General features: G+C 43.8%; 1 protein-coding gene across 2 annotated transcripts; it reads left to right on the forward strand.

Moving 5' to 3' along the window:
* The first annotated feature begins 1595 nt into the window (after positions 1 to 1595).
* Positions 1596 to 27767, forward strand: LOC111858256 (liprin-alpha-3-like). 2 transcript variants are annotated; one of them, XM_023839862.2, is made up of 32 exons: positions 1597 to 1754; positions 3798 to 4966; positions 11040 to 11141; positions 11325 to 11489; positions 12123 to 12197; positions 12302 to 12361; positions 12569 to 12694; positions 13036 to 13128; positions 14242 to 14294; positions 14576 to 14669; positions 14893 to 15027; positions 15135 to 15218; positions 15394 to 15525; positions 16419 to 16481; positions 16675 to 16754; positions 16952 to 17117; positions 17248 to 17441; positions 18223 to 18469; positions 19090 to 19223; positions 19309 to 19460; positions 19931 to 20024; positions 21467 to 21548; positions 22049 to 22249; positions 22616 to 22678; positions 23249 to 23275; positions 23683 to 23858; positions 24177 to 24274; positions 24825 to 25000; positions 25116 to 25184; positions 25326 to 25488; positions 26028 to 26093; positions 26327 to 27767. In XM_023839862.2, exons 2-31 carry the CDS (start codon positions 4634 to 4636, stop codon positions 26078 to 26080), a joined length of 3690 nt encoding a protein of 1229 aa, XP_023695630.1. In that variant the 5' UTR covers positions 1597 to 1754; positions 3798 to 4633; the 3' UTR covers positions 26081 to 26093; positions 26327 to 27767. The 2 variants fall into 2 exon arrangements, with proteins under 2 accessions (XP_023695632.1, XP_023695630.1); XM_023839864.2 differs by lacking the exons at positions 23249 to 23275; positions 23683 to 23858; positions 24177 to 24274; ... (3 more) ...; positions 26028 to 26093; positions 26327 to 27767 and adding an exon at positions 23037 to 23242 and having other exon boundaries at positions 1596 to 1754.
* Positions 27768 to 27788: the final 21 nt, after the last annotated feature.

Genomic DNA, 27788 nt, shown 5'->3' on the forward strand with positions numbered 1-27788 from the left:
TGACAGTTACGTTAAGTTTATATTGGACATTGTTCCACCATAGAAAAACCTCCCTTTCTTACCATTGGTAATACCTATGAATTTGATTGGTTGAGCTCGTTGTCTGTCAAAGAAGTATTTTTCTGCCGACCACGGAAAAGAGGCAAGAAGTGAGCGGGTCATTCGATTTCGAGGCGTGCGGGTTTTTAAACTTGCATTATAAACCAAAAATGCAAAAAGCGGCAGAAGTAGTCTGACAAATTTTATATAGATTTTTACATCAACCAGAGTAAATTACTTTTAAATCAAGAACAACAACAGTAACAATAATAATTAATATTGTTGTATAAAAAATATTTTTATTCAATTTCGCTGCTGCTGTTATTGTTTCGACGGTGATTGATGTTGTTCATAATAATAATTATTTGTAGCTTTTAGTTTGAGACTAAGGAACATGGGAACAAACTACTGAAATAAGACTAAATTTATTTTTAAGTTAGTATTTTTTATTTTGTATGGTGATTGCCTGATGATATCAATCAGTTCCTAATAGAGTTCAATATATTTTAGGTATAAGTATTTTTTTTAACTTATACGGATTTCTGATTATCTGGGTTAAATGTAAAAGATACAAAACTTTTCGCTTACATTTATCATTAACATATTCCACACTTAATGTTGTGATAGGCACCCACTGCATTTTGTAATATTAATTAACAACACATTCAAACAGCATTAAATAAAATGAATACAGTATACGTAAGTTTGATTTGAAGACTTAATATAATCCATAATATAATTTTCCAGGGATTTCCCATCAGAAATTGTACCTTGCTATATTCAGCTCCATGCTTTGGTTACTTTGAAAGAAATGCAACTCAATTAGAAAAATAGGTTTGTACTAATTTGTCTAATTTCAGGAACGTCAACGTCAAGAATACAGGTTTCAATTAATGAAGCGATTTCCTTCACACGTTTGCTTTGAAGTTGTCTTGCCAGTGCGCCGTTGATAGCCTACTCATGTGAAATTTCTTTTAACACTTCAAATGCTAACCGATGTTTATTCACTGTTTCAGTTATACTTGGTGGTAGTGACCAGTGAGCTATAGTCACCAGTGATCATTAGACCCTTCAGGACTTTTGCGGATGGCATTATTAGACTGTACTGTAGCTCTACATTTGGAAAATTTGGAAAGACTCAAGAACACCGTTGATTTCCAAAAGTTCAAATCGAAGGGAATTGTACTTTGGCCAGTGTTGAACTGTGGCTGAAAATCTATTATACAGACTAATACTTTTATTTAATCATTTTAAGTCATAGATATTAAATCTATAGAACTGACAATTTTCATTTTTAAATAATATTCCGCACCTTATAATTGTTTCACTTTAATTGCACAGTGCTGTATATGTAAATTCTTTATAAAATAATATACTCTTACGTATGCAAATATACACGCACATTCTATGTATATATTTATAATTATTATACTATATTACACATTTAATTATGGAGAATGATAGAGAGAATGTTTCTTTAAGACCTATTACCTTCATCCAAAAGAGAGGGAGAAGAGAAACGGAGGAGGGGTGTGTGGTGTGCTGGTGTAGCGTCTCTTTCAGTTGCTTTGTGCCGTTTACATGTGGAAGTAGGAAAGGGGGGGGGGGTAGATATCCGGGTTTTTAAGGGGGGTATAGCCACCGAAAGAGCGAGAGCTGCTGTGATGAAGCCGGAGGGAATATAAAGCCTTCGTCTCTCCTCCGCGATGACTACGGTAAGAAAAAATGTTACTAAATACTGCCGTGTTGCATGAATGCAAAGCATTTGTTTTTGTGTAACGGTGTGAATGCGTGCGTATATAATACCTCAGTATGTGCATTCGATTGTGTTGCGGTGAAGGGAGGGGAAAGGCGAAAGGAGGGAGGGAGGGAAAGAACCAGAGAATAAACGATGCTACGCTCGGAATGTCGAGACACTTCATGCATTGACAGGTGTGTCTGCGTTTCCAACATCGCAATTTATTTACTCTATTTTTGCAGACGTATTGATTGACAAGCATGCACAGATAATTGGAGAACGATAGATGTTAAAATATGCGCCAGCACAAATTCACGGACTGCAATATTAAAATATTTTAGCCCGCCGTATATGCTTTGTAGACAGTTACTTCCGATTTAGAAGCTAATCGGTTCTTCAGAATACGTATCTTTGCATATTTCGTATTTTTTCTAAGTATGCGTGCTTTTGCAAAACCTACCAACCAAGAAATGTAGTTGCAGCGTATCCATTGTTTATGCTTTATATCACTATCGTTGCTGATTTTAGGAATAATATGCCATGCATGCGTTTGCGTGACCTTCTTTAACATGATTTTATATATTATTATCTGTGGTATTTCTCTTTTATTTGCTTATTTATTATAGCAATATTTTAAACTCTAGGTACTACTTCAGCGCATTGCCTTTCCACCCCTGTATATTATTATGGCTACTCAGACTAGCCTTGACAAATAGATAACTATAGGCATACATATAGCACCGGGAGAGACTATTATTATGGCACCGTCACCTAAATAGGCGTCAGTGACGACAAGCAAAATGTTTAATTTAATTAAAGGAATATTTGAAACTGAAGGCTGATTTTGTCAGAAGATCAGTCGCCACATAGTTTATCTGTTTGTGTGTGTGAGCGCATCTGACTGAGCGTGTTCTCAATCTCCTGTTCGTTTTTCTTCTTCACATTCATACTGGGATATCTGTTAAGCCAACTTCATTTACTGAATTATTGCCTTTATTAGAGGAGCAACAAAGCAGCGTGATTTAATGCCTGTTATTTATACGAATGCCTCTTGGTGCACGTTTAATTCCGGCCTTATTAGCCGCTTCATGTACTGCTAACCCGCAGTTGCGCTCCCCGCCCCGGTATCTTCTGTACGTTGATTCTTTTAGCGTGACCCCCCCCGCCGCCCAACCACCACCACCACCTCCTCCTCCTCCTCCTCCCCCCTCTTCCTTCTTCCGCACAACCCTCCCCCTTTTTCTTCATCTCTCTCTCACTCAGTCACTCACAATCACAGGCTGTTTTACAATTTGAGGAATCTGCATGTTAATGTACAACGGCCGCCTGTCCTACTTCGTAAATAGCTCATATTTACGTACTGTGTTTGGAAAAAGCTAAGGCCTAATCTGTTACTAGATTTGTCTTATTATGTATGCTGTATTATCATATATGTATTGTATTCTGTTAATAAGTGTTTCTTCTTTTGAAAACCGTTTAAATTGTGAAATTATCAGTAATAATAATAATAATAATAATAAGAAGAAGAATTTTTGCTCCTAATGTTATTGTTTGGGCATGTTGCTGGATATAGTTGGTCTGGACCAAGACTGTTTGTTCAATGATTGGGATGTCCCAGACATCTCCAAAGAGCTTCCATGCCTTTAAGTGTGACAAGCCTGGCTTTTGGAAATGCTGTATTTTGTATTATAACCATGCTAAGTGCTTGGCGTAGCATTGGCAATAATTTGGCACACCATTAGCAAGCTTGTCCTGCATATGTTCCACTTTATTTCATATGAATTTCCCCATTTGGTAAAACTGTCAAAATGTATTACCCAGCATTTTCCTAACCATCTTCCCTGTTATTTTCCCATTGCCCTCCCTGTCCTGTAATGTAGACTCACTTGTTGAGATGAGTGTTGCAGTCCTGTGTAATACCTATGTTGTACTACTGTCCAAAGTATCAGTGTTAACTGTTAATATTCCACATATTTTCCTAGGTACTGTTTGTTTACTTGTATTTATCCTTCTCTTTCAGCTCTGTTTCTAGGTGTCTAGGCCACCGCCAGAAATAGTTGGGCCTGTTTCTGCCCCCCCCCAGCCCCCCCAGCCCTCCCCCCCACCGCACCAAACCCGCCTTTCCAACCTCAACACATCGATACACCTCCTCAGCCTTTACCTCTCCCCTGTGGGACCCCCCCTGCTTATCCCACCTTTCCCACCGAACCACTCTCTTGGATGAGCCCAACTGCAAGTTATCTTTGGCTTGCCAACCTGTTCTGCTTGGTGTCAAAAGTAGGACAGTCAGCGGCTGTCAAGCACTAACAAAGGAACGCAAAAAGGCTTCCGGAACACACGCAAAAGCGCAGGCGGATAAACAAAGACAAGAAAGCATCGGACTGCCTATCAAAAACATCAAAATACATTTTGCCTAACGAGAAAACGCCTGGAATATCGGAAGTGCACAGATTAACTAAGCCGAAATGTGTCGTCACGTTCATCAGTTTGAGACGCTTAAACAGAACTGACACAAGGAAGGAAAGAACCGGAAAAAAATCTGTGTTGTACAGACAGAAATGAAGAATGGATGGATTCTCCGATTAGCTTGACATGCTCGCTTATGTTGCCCCTAAGACCAGCTGGTTACTCTACCCAGCTAATGCTAAGAGTTACTGACTCTAGTTGGGGATGAGCCGACCAACACATAGGCCCGCTGCTACTGACGTGTGAGACACATACACAGTTTTCCAAAATAAGTGCAGTTGTAGAGAGAGGCCGGGATTATAACCTAGTTCCGGCTGGTGCACTCCCAGGAAGCCCTCTAGAACAACTCAAGCGTCTCTTAAGTCGCGGTGCACTCCCTCCGGTTTCAAGATGATGTGCGAGGTCATGCCCACCATCTCGGAGGATGGGAGAGGTGGGGGGGGGGGCTCTTCCTCTCCCGCAGGGGGTGGGGTGGGGGCCGGTGCCGGCAGTGGGATGGGGACCATGGGAGGCGGTTATGGTGGCCGGGAACCAAGAGGGGACGAGGGAGGCAGCACCGGCAACCTGGAGTCTCTGATGGTGAACATGCTGACGGAGCGCGAGCGGCTTCTGGAGAGCCTGAGGGAGACGCAGGACAGCCTGGGCACGGCACAGCTGCGCCTCCGCGACCTGGGCCACGAGAAGGAGTCACTGCAGAGGCAGCTTTCCATCGCCCTGCCACAGGTACGGCAGCACACCCACCTCATACTCTCTCTCTCTGCTGTAGCATCAGCCTTTCTGCCCATATGGACGGCTTTGGGGAGTCTTTGAAGAGATTGGCACGTATGGATCTTAAAAATAATTAGTTCTTCAGAACGACTTAACGGGCAGCCACCGGTGAGAGTGCTGTTTGGGGTAGCACCTGTTCGGGAGGGAATTGGCGAGAGAGCTCAGCACTGTGACATCTACTGTTGTGGAAGGATGGAGAAACAGGTGACAATGTGCTCATTTTATGCAGAAGCCATCAGATGATGACAGAATTCAAAGAAACTGAGCAGAGATTGTGAGCAGCAAAGCAGATGACTGTGGGACATGTTCACTGTCTCTTGGTTTATGTCTTAATTTGGAATTACTTACTGAGTCACATATGAACCGTATGTCTGAAGGGCAGTGGAAATGTGTCAGGTGCAGGTCAGTCGAGGGATGGCAGCCTCAGTGTACATTGGAGCTCTGGAGGATACAGGAAGTTACATCGAGTTGCATTGAGGCTTTGAATCTGAACTTCCTCTGAACCCTTCTGTGCTTTTACGTCTTTTCAGTTATGCAGCTGAATGAGGACAGAATGCACGCTGATTGATCTTTATATTCCTTCAGATTACACAGAATATCATGCTGTTGGTCTTCATAAAATATATTTCAACATTTTGGGAGAATTTCCGGTATAAACCTTTCCCTTTAAACCATGAGACAGTGTCTGCAATTATCCACATGGAATGTAATAGTGAAACAAATACAATCTTTCAATTCATTTTGTTTTAAATTTGGTTTCTGCTTATCGTATATTAATTTCAGAATATCAGCATGACTGATAAATCAGTAGTGCGCTTTAATTTGTGGAGAGAAAGGTCTTCAGAAATGTTCTCTGAGTATATTTTCTTTGTTGCTATTAATAGGATGCTATTATTATGGCTACAACTCCCCTTCCCCATATTTGTTGTATATTATGTTTACTTGTTGGTGGGTCTTGTTAGCTTTGGAAGCAGGTGAATATGCTATTTGGCTGATAAAGACCATGTTGATCAGAATGTTAATCGGTTAATGTTTCTTGACTGACATTCAAGACATTGATGCGTTAGCTCTGTGTTTCTTCAAGGTGTGACAGAATTATTTAATAGAAAAGTGAAATACAAGTAATGGTAAAGATAAATAAAATGCAACGATGTGAAATTTTTTTAAACCTGACAGCAGGTGGCGTAGCGCTTAAGGGGTTGGACTTCTGACAGTTCCATTTCCAGTTCCTTGCATTGAGGGTGAATAACTATATGCCAAGAATGTCTTTGGTGCATAAAGATGTGGCGTAATCAGTGCTAATGTCGTTCGTTTGGGTGGGTTTATGTGTGAGAGGGAGTCAGAGTGAGAGAGAGACTGAGCGAGTGAAAATATCCCTTTTTAGACTTTACCATGACATCGACGCCATTTTGGCAAGAGGAGGTTTTCTAATAAAATGTATACTCTGTACAAAAACCTTAAGACGCATTGATAATCAGTCTTAGGCTTGACGTAAAATAAAGAGGACTGCAGAGGATATAAAGGTGTGTGATGGCAGGGGTAGAGAAAAAGCAGGGGATTGTGGGACATTGATACTAATAGACATCCTTAGACCATTGTCAGCACGATACACTCCCAGAAGGCCAAGTGCCAATGGGCCCACTGTGACACCGTCTGTCCTCTCATTTCCCTCCCATGCTCCTCTCTGTCTCTTTCACTCCATCTGTGTCAACGACTGATAAACATACACAGAGCTGCAACTGTACACCCACTGGATTGCTGACAGAGGCGACTGACATGGATAGCTAGCAGGTTTCACATTCCAGTTGTGTTTCTGTCAGGTGAGCTGTGACTCTCTCACGACAATCTACCGACTTAGGCTCACTGATTTATTTTAACGCCGGGCTCAAGAAGCCTGTGCGTGTTGGTGAGAAAATAGTGTTGGTGTGTTGGAACTGAGCAGTCAGAATTCCTTTTCAGAGCCAGGCATTGTTTGCCGTTCCCCTTCATCTCTCCTCTTTGAGAAGACAGAGAAAGATCGTTGTGTCACACTATGTTCCCTTTGTCACTCAGTGTCACAGTACTGTAACGGCATTCAGGCCATGGCCTGGCGTTTCCGTCAGCAACATACAGTAGGCGCTGCTCTGCTCGTTTTGCCATCATTTGTCACTGTGCGTGAGACATCGTTCATCCATCCGGCACGGTCTGATGGAGTCAGGAAAAAATGTCTAGGTCAGGTCCCAACGAAGATGTGTGAATGCAATCAAAAAAGTAAAAATGCCAAAAGTCTCATATTTTGTTTGGTTACTTATGGTTATGGTGACGGCTGGGTAGGGATTAAGTTTGTCGTGTTGGGATTAGAGTTTTCCCTATATAAATGAATGGAGAGTCTCCACAAAGATATAATTACAAACCTGTGTGCATGTGTGTGTGTCTGTGTGTGTGGATTATGGTTATATGATATTATGGGGACCAAATGTCCCCAACAATGTGATAATAACCTGTTATTTTGACGTTGTGGGGACTGTTTTTCAGGTCCCAAAATGATGTGTGAATGCAATCAAAAAAGTAAATGCCAAAAGTCTCATATTTTATTTGGTTACTTATGGTTAAGGTTAGGGCTGGGTAGGGATTAAGGTCGTCGTGTTGAGATTACAGTTTTCCCCATAGAAATAAATGGAGAGTCCCCACAAAGATATAATTTCAAACCAGTGAGTGTATGTGTGTGTGTGTGTGTGTGTGTGTGTGTTATGGCTTTTCTTAAGCCGTAGTGCAGTAAAGCTGCCATTACAAGTAACTGAAAAGAAGTAGCGAGAATAACGAATACAAATATGACGCAAAAAGATTTAGCTTGTTTCTAATTTCAAATCTGACTTCGACATTAATATGTGGCCCAATGCCTGGTAGCATGGTGTCATAAAATAAGCAATTCAGTGATTACATATTGACCAGCTGTTACTGGTATGGTGCGCGACATATTCAAGCCAGAATCAGCTATGTATTTCCAGGGAACCATATGACTGGTCTTAGAACCCATCGCAGGGTAAGACGGGAAGGCAGGGAGCGTCATGCTTGAGAGGTACTATGAGCAGGAAAATGAGCTTTTGGGTAGGCCTGTTTCTCTGAGCTATCTCCTAGCCAAGATCTTCTAGCTAAGTATGGAAGAAGGCACAGGACAAACTGTGCTGCAGTGACCTAGGTGTGCCTTTTGAGTGGAGATGCCTGTCGCACACTCAGCATGTCATTCAGTGTTTGCCGTCTGACCATCTCAACCGGCCAGCAGCCAATTTGGGTTGATGCAAATTGTGTTTTTGCTCATTATTGTAAAACGTACGTAAACTGAGATTATATAAAAATGTGTAGCTAAGATAAATAAATAATCGGTTCTCTGTAAATAAAATTCAGGAGGTCGATGCTGTGCTGGATGTGCTCTTCTGAGTTGGGTTGTGACACACCTTACCTGCTCTTGGTCTTTGCTTAAAATCTACAACTGACGTCAGTGCCTTAAATGTACAGTATTTTCACCATGCTCCATTTACCCTGTTTTCCTGGGAATCTACTGACAAGAAAGATGAGAGTTAGATGCGATGTGTACCCCATACACTGAATACAATGGTAATGATATCTTGGCTGAATGGATCTGAAGAATAAAGCAATGGCAAGGTGTCAGATGTAGCGCAGAAGTGCACCTCTGTGAGGCTTGGGGAGGAACCGGATTAGCATGCTTAAACTCTGCTACGCTGCAAACAGACGCGTGGCTGTTAGACCTCATCACTGTGCTCTCTTGCAGTTCCGTCTTGTGTAACGCTGTGATGTAATAGCAATGTCTAAGGTTCTCGGGGCTTCGTGTTCGAGGAGGCGAGTGTGAGCTGGTGGGAGTCGCCTTGCTAAGAAGTACTTGCGAAAGGCAGTCAGCGTTTGATGCTAATGCTAGCGGTGCGCTCCGCCGGCGCCGGCGTGCGCCTGCCGGCCGCCCTTACGCTCCGTCGGGCTCCATAAGCGTGCTCTCCACCACGCATTCCTGGGTGCTTTCTTTTTTGTTTTTTTTGTTTTTTCGGTTTGTTTCTTATAAGTTGTGTGCCTGATGAAAGAAAGAGACAGGGAGGTAGAAGGGTGGGGTGAGAGAGAGTGCGAGAAAAGGAAAGCGAGTCTGTGGGGGTGAGAGTGACAGAGCCTCAGAAATAGTTTTGCCAACTTGAAGGAATTTCACCTTTTTAAAAATAAACATTGTGTTAGATTTGTCGAAATGTAACCAGTTGCTATTAAGTAGCTAGCTAAATACCAGAACATAGAATGATACAATGCATATCACTAGCTAGTGTTTATCTTCCAAGCTTTATATATAAATAAATATTTGTTTATATATGCATGTATGTGTGAGAGTGTGTATGTGTATGATGGATGGGAATGGGAGGTCTTGTCTGTCATAATTGGCCTGTTGAAAGAGCCACTTCCCCGTTTTCGATACAAGCACAAATGCGGCACAGGCAGACACCAAGCCCCAGATCTTACTCTGCAGTCCAGTCGAGAATTTTAAAATAGGCTCCATTAAGTAACACCTGAGCTGCCTGGAGAGAGGACAGAGGGTTTGGTTTGGCCGCGCTCTATATATTTGGGCTAGAGATGGGCAGGTTAAAATGTGCATGCACAAGTTATGATAAAATATTCAAGAAGGGGAACACCTTGGAATCCAATATAAAAAAAAAAAAAATTGACATGCCTAGAACTTGAAAATCTAAAGGAACAAATGTCATGTATTTCCTAGAATGAATCATTTTTTAATACCAACTTATTTGTGCAACATCATGGTGACAGCCCTCGGTAATACAGCTGACGGATGACTTTTTCTTAAAACGTTTTGCTTTTATAGTTTTATCTTTTTTTTCAGGAAGTCTGACCAGCCGTCTTTTCTAAATAAAATGTTTACTGCAGTATGTATGTTACGGTGAGTGAGTATGTTTGTGTGTGTGTGTGTGTGTGTGTGTGAGTGTGAGCGTGTGTCCCTGTGTGTCTCTGGGTGTGCGTGTACCCTGCCCTACACCCCATGGTTCTTGGCGTACACTTTGGATCGTGGCAACCCTAGCCGGATAAGCAAATATAATGTCTGTACATACAGGCACTGCTAAAAAAAGGATTCACTACAGTTATGATTATTACATGATAAGGATCAAAACAGGTAACAGACTCACCACTTAATAGGCAAAGCAATGTGGCTGCTTTTGTGCACCAAATACATCTGAAACTCATTCTCTTTTTACTTCTTAATGTTTTGACAATACAGCAGCATTTTAGTTTATTTTACCTATTATCTCTATTTACGTCAGCACACCTTCTGCTTGTGCCATCTATCAGTATGTGAATCATTTTCTTCTCCTTCATTGACATTAAAGTATATCGACAGCTCTGTTCAATTTGTCACTAGTTTCCATGTTTGCAAGGTCTTGGATTACTAAAGATTAACTCTGTCAAGTAACCCAAAGCCATTTTGGCCCAACAGATAAACACTAGCTAGTGATATGCATTGTATCATTCTATGTTCTGGTACAAACAAACAGCATCATAACTACGTATTTGCTATGTCAAAGGAGTATGAGTTTATTTACATTTAGATAAAAATGGAAATTCAGTACAATTGTTTGCAGACTGCGAGCTAACATGTTTAGCATATTTAGTTTTGCATTTAAAAATATAATGAAATATCTCAAAGAAATATAGTGTAAATAATACAAACAGTAAAATGGTAACAGGAAAAAGCCAAGTTGTGCATCATGATACTTTAAATAAAGTGTTCAGCTTGAAAGCAAATATGTATGGAGCAAAACTGAAATAGCTATTTTATGTGTTGAAACAAAAGCACAATATATAGGGAGATGTATGACTATGTGTGTTTTGTGCCTAGTTTTATGTATGTACGAGTGGGGCAGTCGAAAGTGAGAAATAGCCATAGAGTTAGTGCTTCTATTAGCACACGCTGTGCTAATCTGGGAGCAGGGCCGCTGCCATGTTTCAGTGCATGTGGTGTACATTTATTTATTTTTTTGTTCTCCAGGAGTTTGCGGTGCTGACCAAAGAGCTGAATTTGTGCAGGGAGCAGCTGCTGGAGCGGGAGGAGGAGATTGCGGAGCTGAAGGCCGAGAGGAACAACACGCGGGTACGTCTCTGTGCCTTCGGTCCCGTCCCGAACCCCGATTTCACTGCCTCGCACATTTAGTCATTGAGCCTCACAGATAAGAGCCGTTATTGAGTTTTTTTAAGCACGGCTTTTAGCGTAGCGCCGTAATGTTCGCACTCGGAACGACCTGTTCCCGCCCCCCCCCCCACCACCGCCTCCCAGCTCCTGCTCGAGCACCTGGAGTGCCTGGTGTCCCGGCACGAGCGCAGCCTGAGGATGACCGTGGTGAAGAGGCAGGCCCAGTCACCCGCCGGGGTCTCCAGTGAAGTGGAAGTGCTCAAGGCCCTTAAGTCACTCTTTGAGCACCACAAGGCGCTGGACGAGAAGGTGAGCGGTGGCGATGGCTGCACACGAACACTGCTTCACCTATGGCTTCACCTTCAAATTTACCCATCGATTGGATGCAAATGAATAATGTCTCAGCTGGAGTTTTACGGATTGCAAATATATGCTCCCTAATGCTTTCATTCCAGTGGGTAGTTTAATTTGGCACAGCCTGAAAGAATTGACTTAATTAAAGCACATGTTTTATTGGACTGTTAAATATAGGAAGAGTTACTTGTTTTTTGAATGAGGGTGTCAGTGAATACTGGCATCCAGCACAGCATGTAACCCAGGCCTGTGCCCTGTGTTGCCTGGGGTTGGCTCCTGGCCACCCCACAACCATGTCCAGAATATGTGGATGGATGGATGGATGGATGGATGATGGTATCAGTAAACAGTTCAGACCTAGAGTTTGATGCAGTTGCTATGCTGGCTGCACAGCCCTTGCAGGTTGCATCCTTCCCCTTCTGACTTATTCTATTCCTCCTGTCCTACTCCTTCACCTGTCAGGCCTTCCTCTCTGCTTTCTTTTCTCTTACAAAATCTTTTCCTGTCTTACGCCTGTCTCCCATGTCCTATCACTGCGGTCTCACGCTATCCCTGCCCACCCATCTGCATTTTCTCCACCTTGCCAAGGTTCGAGAGCGACTCCGGGTGGCCCTTGAGAGAGTGTCTGTTTTAGAGGAAGAACTGGAGACTTCTACACAAGAGGTGAGAGCTTCTGTCCTTTTTCATAAGCTTTTGCGTTGCGACTTGATGCCGTTGCACCTGGCCCTCACCCTTACACGATCTTCACCGGTACTTCTCTTTCTCAGGTCCACTCTTTGCGGGACCAAATTAAAAGACGACAGCAAGGGCTGGATAACGGGAAAGAGGCAAGGGAATGTTGCATATCTGTCTGTGTATTTTAGTGGCGGTGAATATGGAGTGACCAATGAGGAGGTATCACAAAAACGGCCTGCAGGCATCCGTAGAGTTATGTACTGTCTACGTTATGATTTATTTGTTTGCTGTATGCCTACCCTGCTCATCCCTCATCATCTTCACTCGTTTCTTTTCTGGTATCTTCTCCACTCTCACAGATACTGCCTAATGGGCCCTCGGTTCTTGATGACAGAGAGGTAGACAGACAGAGAGAAGGAGAGATTGAACGGCAGAGAGCTGAACTCTCCCAGTTGAAAGAGAGGCTCGCTCTGATGTGTAGACAGGTACCTTAATAATTATAATTGTAATTTATTGTAATTTCTAATGAGGAATCAGGAAATACATTACTCTAATACAGACATTGACAGGAAGGGTAAAACTCAGCACCTGGAATCACACTAAGGCAACAAAAGAATACTGACATATTTCTGGGTTCCTGACTCCCCTCAAGTGGACAGTCAAAGAATTGCAGCCTCTTAGCCACATCTGTACAACTAAAAACTAAAAAAAAAAATTACCTTTACAGTGAGACACTAAACATAAGAGTCTGTAGCAGCAGAGATGTAAGTAAGGGTCCCGTTCGTTTTGCAGCTTCCCCTTAATGGTTTATCTGCCCGCTTGTCAGGTGGGGGAAATCGAGGAGCAGCTTGCTGCTGCCCGGAGGGAGGTAACCAAAACAGAGGAGGCCAATCAAAAGCTCCAGAGGGACGTAAAGGAGGTGAGTATAAATAGCTTGTGGTGTCCCTATAGCCCGTTTATTAATGGGCATGACTGCTATAAGCTCGTGCAACCCCCCCCTCCCCACAGCCAGTGGCACCAAAGCTACTGTAACATATAACCAGTAGCAAACACAACAATGTAAATGTCTGATGAGATATTTAGACAGCGCTGAAGGTATGACTTGTCGGTGATGACACGCTTTGCCCCAGAGCTACAAAAGCAAGGTTATACAAGTTCTGGGTTGGAATGATTTGTAATTTCACTGGCTTCCATGAACGGTGGGTGATGGGCAGGAATGAGAGGAGAGCAAGTTCCTACCTGTGTGTTTGGTGGCCAAACCCTGCAGCCTGTTGCCTGTTTACAATTAAAGTTCAAAGCTCCCCAGGGCCGGAGCAGTTGAAATGTTGAAATAAGTGCTTCTAGACAAACACAGTATAGGATCAACATCCTAAAACATGTCACTACAATTCAGTACCTTTATTGAGCGATTAGAATCTGCTAACGAAAATAACCGATATTATCTCGTATATCCCGCCTGCCTGTTTGATGACAGGATGCTCTTTTATTTTGTGTGTCTTGTTCAGATGTGTATAGGAAATAAGTAGGAATTTAGGAGTGAATTTCTGATGCCAGTACTTTTAACAATAAGGTAAAACTTCAGGGCCACTGTCACTAAACCATTTACCCAGTGTGTTTTTTCTTAAAAACTGTAGGTGCATCACTGTTGTATTATATAGAATGTATCTTTCACACAGTGTTTCCCTGTGTCTGTAAGTCTGAGATTGTTAATATCAGTTCTTTGATTATTTTTCTATAATTTTGGCGTCTACAAATGGTATTTCTTGGTTAACTGCGAGGACATGTAACTGTATACATGCTCAGGAGCGTCTCATGTAGAATGCCTTGTGTCTTGTATCCATTTATGCAGTTGATCTTGTCATTTATTTGCACAGACAGCAGTTCAAAGTGAGCTCCTTACTAACAATGGCTCAGCAGAGCCTGTGCTGGAACTTGACCCCAAAACCTTCAGGGTGCAAGGCTAGGTCGTGACCCAGTACCCATCTAATTACTGCCACTCTGGCTTCTCTCTCATCCTCTCTTTTCATGTCAGGCGCTCTGTCAGAGGGAGGACATGGAGGAGCGAATTACCACATTAGAACGCAGGTAACATCCCTGGAAGGCCTGGTGCTTAATCTCACTTGGTATCTGTGTGATTTCTCTTTTACCACGTTCACTGAAGCAATACTCACGATAAAATTCCTGCGAGAGGCACTCACACAGCCCCCAGTACACTATAGAGCTGATTCACTCGGCAGCCAGGGTTCAGTGAGCGCGAAAGCACATGTGACATCACCCCCATCGCGTGCGTCCTCCGCGGAGTGCTACTCTCTGGGACACTGTGGCGAACAGATTGCCCCAGAGCTGTTTGTTTGTGTCGCCTGTAGATACCTCAGTGCCCAGAGGGAGGCAACCTCTCTCCATGACATCAAAGACAAGCTTGAAAACGAGCTGGCGAGCAAAGAGTCGCTTTACAGACAGGTACCTTGTGATCAGCCACTGTTTGCAGCCATAATATTATCTCTTTGTAGACCCGCTTTTTTTTTTAGTTTTTTACCTCATTTGTGTTTACTGATAGACATAGAGAGTTAATCTATTCTCCGGTTAAAATACGGCTTCATGCTATCGCTCTGGGCAGAGCAGAGCCCCATGGGCAGCCTGAGAGGTAAGTGTGCCACCCCGCCGGTCTCTCTCTCGTCTGCAGAGCGAGGAGAAGAACAGGCAACTGCAGGAGCGGCTAGATGACGCCAAGCAGAAGCTGCAGCAGACGCTCCAGAGAGCGGAGACGCTGCCAGAGATCGAGGCCCAACTCGCCCAGCGAGTGGCAGCGCTCAATAAGGTACGAGTGGCCCGTCCGATGGCCCCTTGCACCCCCCGACTCGTGCCTGTTCTACCGGGCGGCTTTGACTCACTCCACTCAGCCTACGCCTCCATTCTGTCGTTCAGGCGGAAGAACGCCATGGCAACTTCGAAGAGCGGTTGCGACAGATGGAGGCACAACTGGAGGAGAAAAATCAGGAGTTGCAGAGGGTGAAAGCACTTTTTAAAATTCATTTCTATTCATATTTCTATTCATAGGACCTTTGCTCTCAAAGCCATTAATTCAGCCTCTTCTACATCCCGTTCCATTGTCTGCACTTAGCTTTAAGTTTAGTTTTGGCAGGGAGAACCTCCACCCCCTAACTGAGTTCTCTCTCTAACCCAGGCACGGCAGAGAGAAAGAATGAACGACGAGCACAACAAGCGGCTATCTGACACAGTGGACAAGCTCCTGTCCGAATCCAACGAGAGGCTGCAGCTTCACCTGAAAGAGAGAATGGCAGCTCTTGAAGAGAAGGTACAACCCCAGGATGCCATGACTTGCCTGCATAAAGGCTGGGCATTTAACCTGGTCATCATGCAACAAGTGCTCAGATTTGTATAAGGCAGGGCATTTACCCAATCACCTATCATGAATTCAATAAAGATAAAGCGCAACAACTGATGAGATTTACATAAAGGCAGGGCATTTTGCCCAATCACAGTGCAACAACTGCTCCGATTTGCATAAAGGCGGGGCATTTTACCCAATCACAGTGCAACAATGGTCAGATTTGCATAAAGGCCGAGCATTCTAACCAATCACCTATCACAAGTTTAATAAGTGCATAGCACAACAAATGTTTGGAAGCCCTGATATGGTGGGACAGCAGTGTTGGGTGTATGCACATTGATGTATGCACATACATCCCATGATGTAGGGGACCTTGCTGGTCTCAGTGTTATGTGACTATTAAAAGATATTCTCTTGGGGGGTAGTTGATTTAATGTGTCATGGAACCCGACCTCCCATTCTGCTCACAATGTCCACATGAGACCTAAACACACATGCTTCTGTTACCTGCATTAAAGGGAAAGTAAACAAACCGCTGCTTTTAGTAATCAATGATATCAGAAAAAACACATTTTGATTGTTGAATGTGCTTGTTTTCCTACAGATAAAATGCTTTTTACTTTCCTTTTAAAACTTTCTCTTCATAAATAAGTGGTTCAAAACTTGTTGTTACGTAATGGTTAATATTTGTAACAAATTTGGTATCAAGTTAATCATTAGCAGTATTTGCCATGGTTGAAGAAATAATATCGACATGTGAGATTGTTTTTTTATTTAAAAAAAGGAGTTACACAATATGAAAGAAAATGGCATAAGAACATAACAATGTCATGAATTATTTCCTTTTTTTTACCCAGAATGCTCTTTCAGAAGAGCTGGCAAACATGAAGAAGATACAGGATGATCTTCTAGCAAACAAGGTACTTATCCCCACTGCTCTAAAGTGTGTGATTTGGTATGTCAGCATTATGCTCTAATAAATACATTTTATTTGCCAAACACAATACCGATCCTGTGCCAAAGAAATAGTGTTGTTCTTTCTCTTTCAATACTCTTATTTTGCGCTCTCTTTCTCTTGCTCTCTCTCTCTCTTTCTCTCTCTGCCCTTCTCAGGATCAGCTCATAGCTGAACTAGAGAGACTTCAAACTGAACTTGATCAGCTGAGGGGAAGGCCCAGTTCAACCTACTCCAGGTTAGCTACACTAGTACTTCTGGGGTATATACAGTATGTTTTATAAAAGATTTTGTACACTTAATTAATATACACTTACAGTACTATGTGTGATAATAATGCACAAGTTTTGCAGTTTGATGGTAAGAGTCTTGCATGTTTTTCAGAGGCCTACTGACTGAGGAATGTGTCTGTTCTCGCCTGTTGGTCTTTCTCAGGTCTCTTCCAGGAAGTGCACTTGAACTGAGGTTCCCCCAAGGGACCGGTGCTCTCCCAGCTGGTTCAACCACGCACCTGGATCACTATGGCAATGCAGCCTCAGGGGGCGTGGTTAGGCGGACTCACCGCGGGCGATGGGGTCCAACCAGGGAGGATGCCAGCAAGGTGAAATCTGCATTCTTAGTCTCACACCAATGCAGTTATATGATGCTGTACTCGTTGACAGACAGCACCTTTGATTCATCGTAAGTCACCTAAATCGAGCCATTTGTACACTGCCATCTTCTCATTTCAGTATGGGGAGTGGGATAGCAGCAATCTGCTAGCACCTGGGTTCGAAGGCGGCGTTGAGGGCGGCTGCTCAGATGACGAGGAGGACAGAGAGACGATCTTTGGCTCAGAGCTCCTCTCCCCCAGTGGACAGACAGATGTGCAGACCCTGGCCATTATGCTACAGGAGCAGCTGGAGGCCATCAACAAAGAGATAAAGTCAGTGTCCCATATGGAGTTAGAGTAGATATTCCTCATGGAACACCTGTGTCAAAGGAAGAGGGAGGATTCGCCTCATAGCCTGAAGCAGACTTAGGACAAATATACAGTACTGTACAGAAATCTGCAAAGGGCTGTCAGAGAAAATGTGATCAGTGGTCATTGTTGACACACCACAGCACACAACAACGTAATGTGTCCTCTGCATTTAACCCATATGTGACATAGCACCTAATTCAGCGCCCGGGGAGCAGTGCTTGGGGCAGTATCTTGCTCAAGGTACCTCAGTGGTGCCTTGCTGGTCGGGGATTTGATCTTTCAATTACAAGTGCGCTTCCCTAACCATTAAGCCACCACTGCCCACAATCTGGGTATTATCTGGGTAATAAGTGTACATTTGGTGAGAGAAAAACATTTAACATTAGAATATATGCTAATGAACAGTAACACAATAAAATTAACAAGAATTTCTTTTGTTCTCCAAAATGTTACTGGTATCTGGCATGGATGGCATGAAGAAGACCACTTTGGTCCCCAAACATCTCCTCAGGGGCATCCCAGCCATTCCATGTATTCATTAAATTTCTCTTAATTGAGGTATTGATTAGCTGAATGTGGTATACTAGTGGCTGAGTTAACAAATACACAAGTATATGGAATATATGCTGCAAATTCCATGATGATTTTAGAAGAGGTTTTGAAATGTCAAGAGTCACACAGGATTCTTGTTGAGTTTGTGTTAAGAACACTCTACTGCTCCTTACTCTCTCCATTCATCCAGACTGATTCAGGAGGAGAAAGAAAGCACAGAGCTAAGGGCGGAAGAGATCGAGAGCAGGGTCAGCAGCGTTGCTCTGGATGGGCCTCCAATTCCTCCGAACTCATTGGGTGGAGGGAGAGATGGGAGTGGGAGGGGCTTCATTCCATCATCTCTCACCTCCTCCACTCTGGCCTCCCCTTCACCGCCAAGCTCTGGACATTCAACACCCCGATTGCCTCACTCTCCTGCCCGAGAGAACGAGAGACAGGTGTGTCACTATTCTGTGTGACTGAACGTGAGAAAGAAGGATAGAGACTGAAAGACAGGTGTCTCAGTCTGTGTGACTGAATGAGAGAAAGACAGAGAGAGACTGATAGACAGGTGAGTCATTAGTCTGTGTGACTGAATGTGAGAAAGAGAAGGATTGAGAGACTGATAGACAGGAGTGTCACTAGTCTGTGTGACTGAACGAGAAAGACAGAGAGAGACTGATAGACAGATGTGTTATTAGTCTGTGTGACTGAACATGAGAAAGAGAAGGAGAGAGAGACTGATAGACAGTTGTGCCATTAGTCAGTGTGACTGAACGTGCGAAAGAAGGAGAGAGACTGATAGACAGGAGTGTCACTAGTCTGTGTGACTGAATGAGAAAGACAGAGAGAGACTGATAGACAGATGTGTTATTAGTCTGTGTGACTGAACATGAGAAAGAGAAGGAGAGAGACTGATACACAAGTGTTTCATTAGTCTGTAACTGAACATGAAAAAGACAGAGAGAGACTGAGAGACACGTGTGTCATTAATATGTGCGACTGATCGTGAGAAAGACCAGAAGAGAGAGACTGATCAGTGAGATTTAAATATTTGTTCTGAAAACCCGATTCACAGAACAACAAGGAGGAGGAGAGGTCGCTGGCCCTTGTGGACTCCACTCCTCCCCCCACTCCTCGAGCTCTCCGATTGGACAGGATGACTCACACACACCCGGGTGCTGGCCTTGATGACCATCGGGAGTTCCGCAGGTCAGTTAGCCGATGCCAGCGACAGCTAAGAGCCTTATTCCGTTGCTCCCTCTGGGTTTTAACCCGCGCTGCTGTTTCCATACAGCCTCTCAGCTGACGGCAGCGGCTCCAACAGCAGCCAAGACTCCCTCCACAAATCTAGCAAGAAGAAAAGCATTAAGTCTTCCATCGGTCGCCTCTTTGGCAAGAAAGAGAAAGGGAGGATGGGCCAGCCGGGACGGGAATCTGTATCCCTGGGTGAGGAAGAGATTCAGGGGCCCTGTGTGTGTGTGTGGGTGCGGGCGTGTGTTTTGTATTTAAAAAGTACACATTAGCTCATTTCAGTTGGCAATAATTTAGATTTGCAAGACTGCATACTGTAGGAATATTATGTTTGTAATTTATTCAGTGGGCCAAAAGTCTTGTCCAGATGACTGTACATTACAGACAATATTGCTTGGACAACATTTATATTAATGTCACGGTGTTTCAGTGTGTAAATGCATATGATCATAGAACAGTATGGTAATGGTGCATTAGGTAATGCAAGTCTGGGACTGGTGGTGGGATTCTGGGGTGGGGTGTTGTTTTAGGAAAAGCATAGTTAAAGCAAAGAATACATTAGAGCTGAGACATCCCCCCCCCCCCACCCACCCTCAATTTTAGTTGTGCACTCTTGGGGACATGCTTGCCACAGCGCCTGATGTGGTCTGCTGTGTCTCATTTAGCCTCAACACCCTCTGATGATGTCAGCTCTGCAGATCCTCTCGGCCTGACCAAACTCACTGGATCCGTGGACAAGGACCGGCGTAGCAAGAAGAAGTAAAATCACTTCTTTGTTATCTTATGTCACAGGGCTATTAACATCCAAACTAATATGTAACATATATATTTTGTTGGGGGTTAATTGGTTTCATTAAAAAAAGGAGCTACAGATTGTGAACAAATGGAATCTCGCAAAAATTTGACAGGCTATCTGTACCCCAAGACAGCAGATGTGTAGAAGGAGCCTGAGACTTTGCAGAAGAAAGTCTTGTACCGATTAAGTCATCCACAAACCAGAGACATGATGTTTGCTCTCGCAGTTTGAGGTCTGGTGCTTGGAGACTGCATGCGTCGTGCACGCTGGAGGATCCTCATCATCTAGGCCACCTTTGTCAGCATGGAATAGACACTCCATACTGGGGTGTTGACAGGGCATAAACTCCTCATGTAATATGTGAGTCCAGCCTACGCCTGGAAAATGGCCAACGATAGCTTGGAGCATAGTTAAGCAACCTTGGTATGAATAGGCATCAAGTCTAAAGAGAAGACTTGTTTTAATGTCAAAGGTTTAAAACCGTGTTTCCCAGCAGGGACCGCCAGACAATCCACATTTTTCTCCCTCCCAGTTCCCTGCCAGGAAAAAAATCGTAGACTGTATGGAGGTCTCTGAGGACCAGGTTGGGTCTAAAACTTTGACCATGTAAGAATCCATAAATAATGGGAACAGGTCTGATAGCTTGAAGTGAAGAGGTATGTCCAATGGACCACGTTTAAAATATGTGTTTCATTCCTGTGATGATGATGTCCCTATTTGGGTCACAGGATGGTTCTTTGTAACCTGTCAGAAACTCCCACCCTCCCCCCTAAGGTTACCACATGTGCACTATTACACTTAACACCCTGAGCCCCCCAGTGGACTCAAACTGGACGGGGCTACAGGAGCAGCTTTTCTGGGCATTATTACATTACATTTATTTTATGTAGCTGACACTTGTGTCAAAGTAACATACAAATGAGGCAAATAGCACATTACAAACATACAGGCTGTCAAGCAGTTGATTAGGCATAAGTGCGGCTCGGATGAGCAGTTTGAAGTGTAAGCAGCACTGGAGCAGGAGACAGAACAAAGCAAGTCAAAGCAAGAATCAAACAAAACTACCATTCAGATCAGCAGAAAGTGGATTATTAAGATCATTCAGGGAATGTGGAGTATTAGGCTAGTAGAGGTAATTAAAGAACTGTTGTGTGACTTTTATTCACCTATTAGCACTGAGTTGGGGGAAGCTTGTGAAAATGGGTGGCATTATTGTTTAAGGAGAAATTAAACAGTGATGTCACAGAATCAGATAAGTACAATAGAAAATGGTTCTCATGTTCAGGCCTTGTGGGTGTTTCTCGTGCCGTAACATTCTTTTTCCAGTTTCTTTGCTGAAATCTCCCTTTCTTCCACCTCCAGTCTCCATTGTCATGGTCTCTTTTGGTGTCCCTCCCCCTCCCAGGCACGAGTTACTGGAGGAGGCCTGTCGCCAGGGTCTCCCCTTCGCTTCCTGGGATGGACCGACTGTGGTGTCCTGGCTGGAGGTATACCCCATATCCTCCCACTACTTTGCTGTCATTAAATACATTGTGTGAAAGGGTTAATCTCAGCCTAGAAAGTTTGTGGAATGTAGCATGTCATCGCAGTCCTCAGGGAACCCCAGACAGTCCACATTTTTGCTTCCTCCCAGCTCCAAGTCAATGAAGGACAGCAAATACCTTATACAGGTGTGTTGGGAGCTGGGATGGAGTAAAAATGACTTTCTGGCGCTCCCCAAGAAATTGGGTGAGAAGCACGAAGCACTGAATTAGTTGAATGCACCACCTCAGCCCTCCCCCCCCCCCCCCCCACTCGTGCAGGGTCAAGTGATTCATTTTACTGTGAATCGTCACTTTGATGAATGTAAATGTCCATCTTTCCTTAGGTGCCCATCTTCTTCACCCCAGAACTAGCCCTGTCATTCATGTTCCTTCCTCTCGTCTTTCCCCTCTCTGCCTTCTGTTCTCCCACCCCCTCATCCCCCCCCGGGTCCGCCGCCACCTAGCTGTGGGTGGGCATGCCTGCCTGGTATGTGGCGGCATGCAGGGCGAATGTTAGGAGTGGCGCGGTCATGGCCAACCTGTCGGACACGGAGATCCAGCGGGAGATCGGCATCAGCAACCCGCTGCACCGACTCAAGCTGCGGTTGGCCATCCAGGAGATGGTGTCCCTGACCAGCCCCTCAGCCCCCGCCAGCACGCGATCTGTCAGTGGACACGCACACCTCCCCTTTATTACACATCTATTTATAAATCACCATGATGCAAATGAGAGCGGGGCCGTCCTTGGCTTTGCCAGCTTTTGTTTATACATTTTTGTGTATATGCCCAGCAGAAAAAGGCAGCATGGTTGTTATTATTATATATATAGTATACATTTTATTATATTTTATTATAAATTCTATGTATTATGTATTTATGTGTTATTATTATTATTATTATTAATGTTCTTGCTATGTTATTATTATTGTTGTTTATTGTTATTAATCTTTATTACTATTATTATCGTCATTGTATTATTAAATGAAATCGTCGCATTCTCATTGTTTCTGTCCCTTGGCATGCGGCCGCAGTCGACTAGTAACGTGTGGATGACGCACGCGGAAATGGAGTCTCTCACCGCTGCCACGAAGCCTGTAAGTGATTTCCTCCCTCCTCCGCCGCCACTCAGGGATGTCGCCCCTCGTGTTCTGCTGACCACATGATTACTTTGTGTGTGGTTCTCTGAAACAGATGGACTACTCTTGGAAAAAAGCCCAGTACTGTTCACTGCTGGGCTAGTGGTGTTAGTCTAGAAATGAATAAAGTACATCCTCAGATTTTGATGATGTGACGTTACTAAAGCACACGGCCAATGAAAGCAGAACACTAACTTAATGCCTGGGAAAGCATATACAGATATATTTTGCAGTATTCTTTAAAGTGTAACTTGCATTAATTGACAATAATTAATCTCTTTCTCTTTCTCTTTGTTCGTCTGATTGAATGTTAAAGTCGGTCTTGCCTTTATGCCCTCAGCTTTTATTAAAGTGCTTTTTCTTCCAACTAGTTTCTGACTACTAACAAACAAATCCTACCTGTGCGTTCCCCGCCTCGCCCCGCCCCGCCCCGCCCCGCTCCGCTCGATGTGCCTTCAGTCCTCTCCTGCCAAATCTGTTTCTCAATTCTTTGTCTTGCTCTCGCTTTCACCTCCCTCCACTTCCAAGGAGCTGAAGGAGATAAGCTGGGATCAGGTGCGTTCCCGTCTCATCTAATAGCACTCAGTCTGATTTTGCGTTATACTTAGCCTAGATTTCCGCTGCCTGCACCCTGCCCCTCTTCATTCCACATACAGTCAGAGGTACCAGATGCAAATACACAAATACAAAATAGTTAATCCCGCTATTTAGCTCCCAGATCTATGCTTTCCCATAATTCACTGCAAAAAGTCTTACCTTATTCACCTTCCATTCCCTTCAAATACTTGCACTCCTCTTTTTGTCTGTCCCTCTTTCTTCTGCCTTCCTATATTCCTGCTTTTCACGTTATTTTCACCGCTGTCTTTCCTTCCCCGTCATGGTTGTGCTTATTTATTCTCCTGACACGACCGATTATTCGACACACCGTGATGCTGAATGGATCTCTCTTGACCTTGGCCCAGATTCTGGCCTATGGGGACATGAACCACGAGTGGGTGGGAAACGAGTGGCTCCCTAGCCTGGGTCTGCCCCAGTACCGCAGCTACTTCATGGAGTCCCTGGTGGACGCCCGTATGCTGGACCACCTGACCAAGAAGGAGCTGAGGGGCCAGTTAAAGATGGTGGACAGCTTCCACAGGTGGGCCTCTGCTAATTCCCAGTCCCATTTCAGCATTCCTGCATCATTCACAGCTATATAATGAGCTGTGCACTTAAATCAGTCAGTATATGTGCTTTCCCCAAAAATTCCGGCTTTTGACTTTGTCGGTTGTAACGATGTATTTTACGAATCTGTAAATGGCCTGTTTTTGTGTGTTTTCATCCTGGTTGCCATGCCACATGTTATATGCTCGGTTGATAATTAACTAATGCAAGATTTGTCCGCAGAGCTAAAGCGGACCTCATTTGCTCTTGTGCGCACTGCTCGCTGACTCTTCCATGTGCGTATCCCTCTTAGGGTCAGCCTGCATTACGGCATTATGTGCCTGAAGCGTTTAAACTATGACAGGAAGGAGCTGGAGAGAAGAAGGGAGGAGAGCCAGCACCAGAACAAAGGTGATTTTACCTCTGACCAGAGAAGCCAGAGACAGAGCCTCATAGTGAGACTCCGATAATCGCCTTGTAAGAGGCCATTTAATACTAACTATTGATTTATATGCCATGCAGGTGTCCAAAGATAAAAATAAAGCTGAATAATAAAAATAGCAATAATACGGACCACATTTTAGGGTGGCAGTGCTTCGCACTGTCGCTTGACAGGGCTGTGGGATCTGTTCCCACCCCTGGTTCTGCGTGTGCAAGTCCTCCCTGTGTCTTCACAGGTTTCTTCCAGGTAGTGCTACAGGTTAACTCGCACCTTTAAATTGGCCGTAGTGTCTGTGCATGTGCATTATAATGGACCAGGGCGTGCCCTGCCTGATGTATTCTGGGATAGATTCCAGTTTCACTGTATTCCTAGGCTGGATAAGCAAATGGATGGACTATATTTTAATCACAATAAAAGTAAAAGTGATGTATGGGGGTTAGATTTACATCCTGTAGATGGTCCGGATTGTTCCGCTGTGGGTTTTAATGCAGACCTGATGCTTTCTCTAACCTTTCCCAGATGTGATGGTATGGTCAAACGAGCGGGTCATGTGCTGGGTGCAGTCCGTGGGTCTGAAGGAGTTTGCCGACAACCTGAGGGAGAGTGGGGTGCACGGGTCACTGCTGGCCCTTGACGACACCTTTGACTACACGGACCTGGCCCTATTGCTGCAGATCCCCAACCAGAACACACAGGTGTGGGCCTCTCCAGCACCGGCAGGCTGTCCCCACCGCCTGGGGCTCTTTCGTGGTCGTGCTGACATGTCGAATTCATCAATTTCGTTTCCTCCCCCTGCCCTCTAATTCCCAGGCCCGACAGCTCTTGGAGAAGGAATACAATGCACTCATTTCCGTGGGAACGGAGAGGAGGCCAGATGAGGTAAAATACACGCAAAATACACACGCACCCCTGCTGGGTTTCAGCTACACAGAAAAACCAGCCAGTTAGAGATGAGCTTTTTGGGTGTCCGGTGAGAGTGTACCAACATGGCCCCCGTCTGACCTCACTGCTCTCCCTCAGGATGGCACAAAGACATTCTCCCGCTCGCCCTCATGGAGGAAGATGTTCAGGGAGAAGGACCTTAGGGGAGTCACGTCCGACTCCTCTGAAACACTGCCGCCCAACTTCCGTGCCTCGGCCATTTCTACGCCATCAGTGACCCTGAGGAAAGTCCAGAGTGAGGGTGAGCCCCCCGGAGGGGGCAGGGGGGGCTATCTCGATCATCAGTAGCTGAAGGCTGCGGGATCTCGTATTTCGTTATGCCTTTGGACAAGCACTTGGCACATTCCCGGCATTCCCAGTTCTGAACAGTGTGTTTGCGAGCACTCAGTCTTCTAGCTCAGAGGTTCCCACCCCCCCCAGCAGTCCTCAGGCAGTATTCCACTGCCCTGTGGGATCCTGGCCGTTTGTCTTGTTAAAGTTCCAAAAATAAGCGATATATTTTCAAACCATGCCGTCTCTTATGGCCCCTGATCTGGAAAAATAAATGGAAACAGCTAATCAGTCCCCCCCGATCAACCCCGCCTTAAAACAACTTTTATTGGTTGGTAAAATTTGCATACAGTGTACTGGTTGGGAACCGCCACTTCAGTGGATTATCAACCATAATGCAAATCCTGAGGGGAAAAGGGCAGTTATTACAGGATTTTAGTGCTTTGTCCAGTATTGTAGTGTGTCATTACAGTACAGTTCCTTTTCAATCCGTTTATCTCCATCTTTCAGTAAATTCTGGGTCCAGAGGGGAGTCGGGATCAGTGCGGACTTACTCCTGCTGAGGAGCATGATGTGGTGAGGATATTACATCACGTGTCACACATTGCCCCATTCATCAGTGTCATCATTAGCGTACTCGATTTTTGTGTGTAAAATCAACATCATTTTGTCGTTAAGTGTTTTTTTCCTGGTAAACATTGTTCAGTTGTTAAAATTTTTAAATTGCCCAAAACAACATTAACGCTGACTAAATGCTGAGAAACAATAGTTAGTTCTGAAAGGAGTAACTTCCTTGTTATGTTTCACAGGGCCAGTGGATTTTGGATTTGATTAATTTCAGAAAAAAACACAAGACAAAAATACGAAAAAAAAACATGATACACGTGGACAGTTCTGCAATAATAGAGTCACAGAGAGAAAATTTAAGAGAGCTCCTGGAAGCAAGCACGATTAGTTCGAGTAAATATCTTGAAGATACTGAAGATGACAAAGGAGGCTATTTCATTGAATGGGTGGATGGATTTCAGCATTTCAGTTTGGTCTGTTTTTCTCGTCGTCTGGATCTACCATTGTACTGTGAAGCTGTATGTCGGTATAGAGACTGATATCATGTTGGCTAAGTGATGTCATCTTTACTTAGCTGTCAACAGAAGGAGGCTTGCTCATGTGTAGGCCAGAAAAAACAGGCACTATTGCTCAAGAAGTCAGTGCAGAACATCATGATGCAAGCCCACTTTTGGGTGACCATGATTCTTGATTTTTTTTTTTTTTTTTTTTTTGTTATTCAGCCATAAGCTGGAACCAACAAGTGCTTCTGTTTTCGGGCCAGAAGTTGCCCATAGACATAAACAGCAGTGTTTGTGTGTCACAACAGGGATGGTATGGTGTTTACAGTAAGTGTGTATGCAAGTGTACTGTGGTGTGCTTTTGTTAATGAGGTTAGTTTATCGTGTTCTCCTACAAACGTGCAAAGTGCACATTTGGTTCACCTGTATGAGCACAGTTCATTGAAGAGTATCAGCGATTGTCCACTGCCAGTGGTTATGCCAGGGAATGTAGTTAGACAAAGGGTTGCCACCTGTCTTCCCAGACACAGACTGTCGACAAGCAGAGGGTCTGGGTACGAATGAGAGGTGGGAACCTTAGATGGCGAGATGAAGCATCTAGTAATCGCTGATGATTTGTCTGCAGAAACATGAACCAAGCAAGGAAGGTGTACAGGTACCGAGAAAAGCAGCACGCAAGAAACAACGAGAAATCGCAGTGAGTGGGATAATGGAGCAGAGGAAGGAACAGATTCAGTAGGAGTAGAGTGAACAGCGTAACAAAACAAGTTTAACATCTGTGTTAAAATGCATGACAAAACAACAGTGAATTTAACTTTAAAGAGAGAAGACAAAATAAATAAAAATAATTACATGAGATTAAAGGTAGGGTAAGGAGTTTGTAAAATGTGTGTTTTTTATTTTTATGATGACTATTTATCTGTATGTATTTATGTATTGAATACCTGTATGTAAATGTTAATTTATTACATTATTTTGATTGTAACTTTATTTAGTTTAAAAAAGTAAATACATTTGAAAAATGGACAGTAAAAATATGCTACTTGTATGTGTAAATTTTGAGAACATATTGTGTTATGATTTAAAAACAGAAAAAATGAACAGCTATAACAAATTATGAGAAGATGATAAAAATTAAGATGATTATGGTAATGAGAAAAAATAAAACACAAATTGTACATTACTACATGACGTGTGGAGTAAT

This window comes from Paramormyrops kingsleyae, chromosome 5, assembly GCF_048594095.1.
Source record: "Paramormyrops kingsleyae isolate MSU_618 chromosome 5, PKINGS_0.4, whole genome shotgun sequence".
In the NCBI taxonomy this organism is placed as follows: domain Eukaryota; kingdom Metazoa; phylum Chordata; class Actinopteri; order Osteoglossiformes; family Mormyridae; genus Paramormyrops; species Paramormyrops kingsleyae.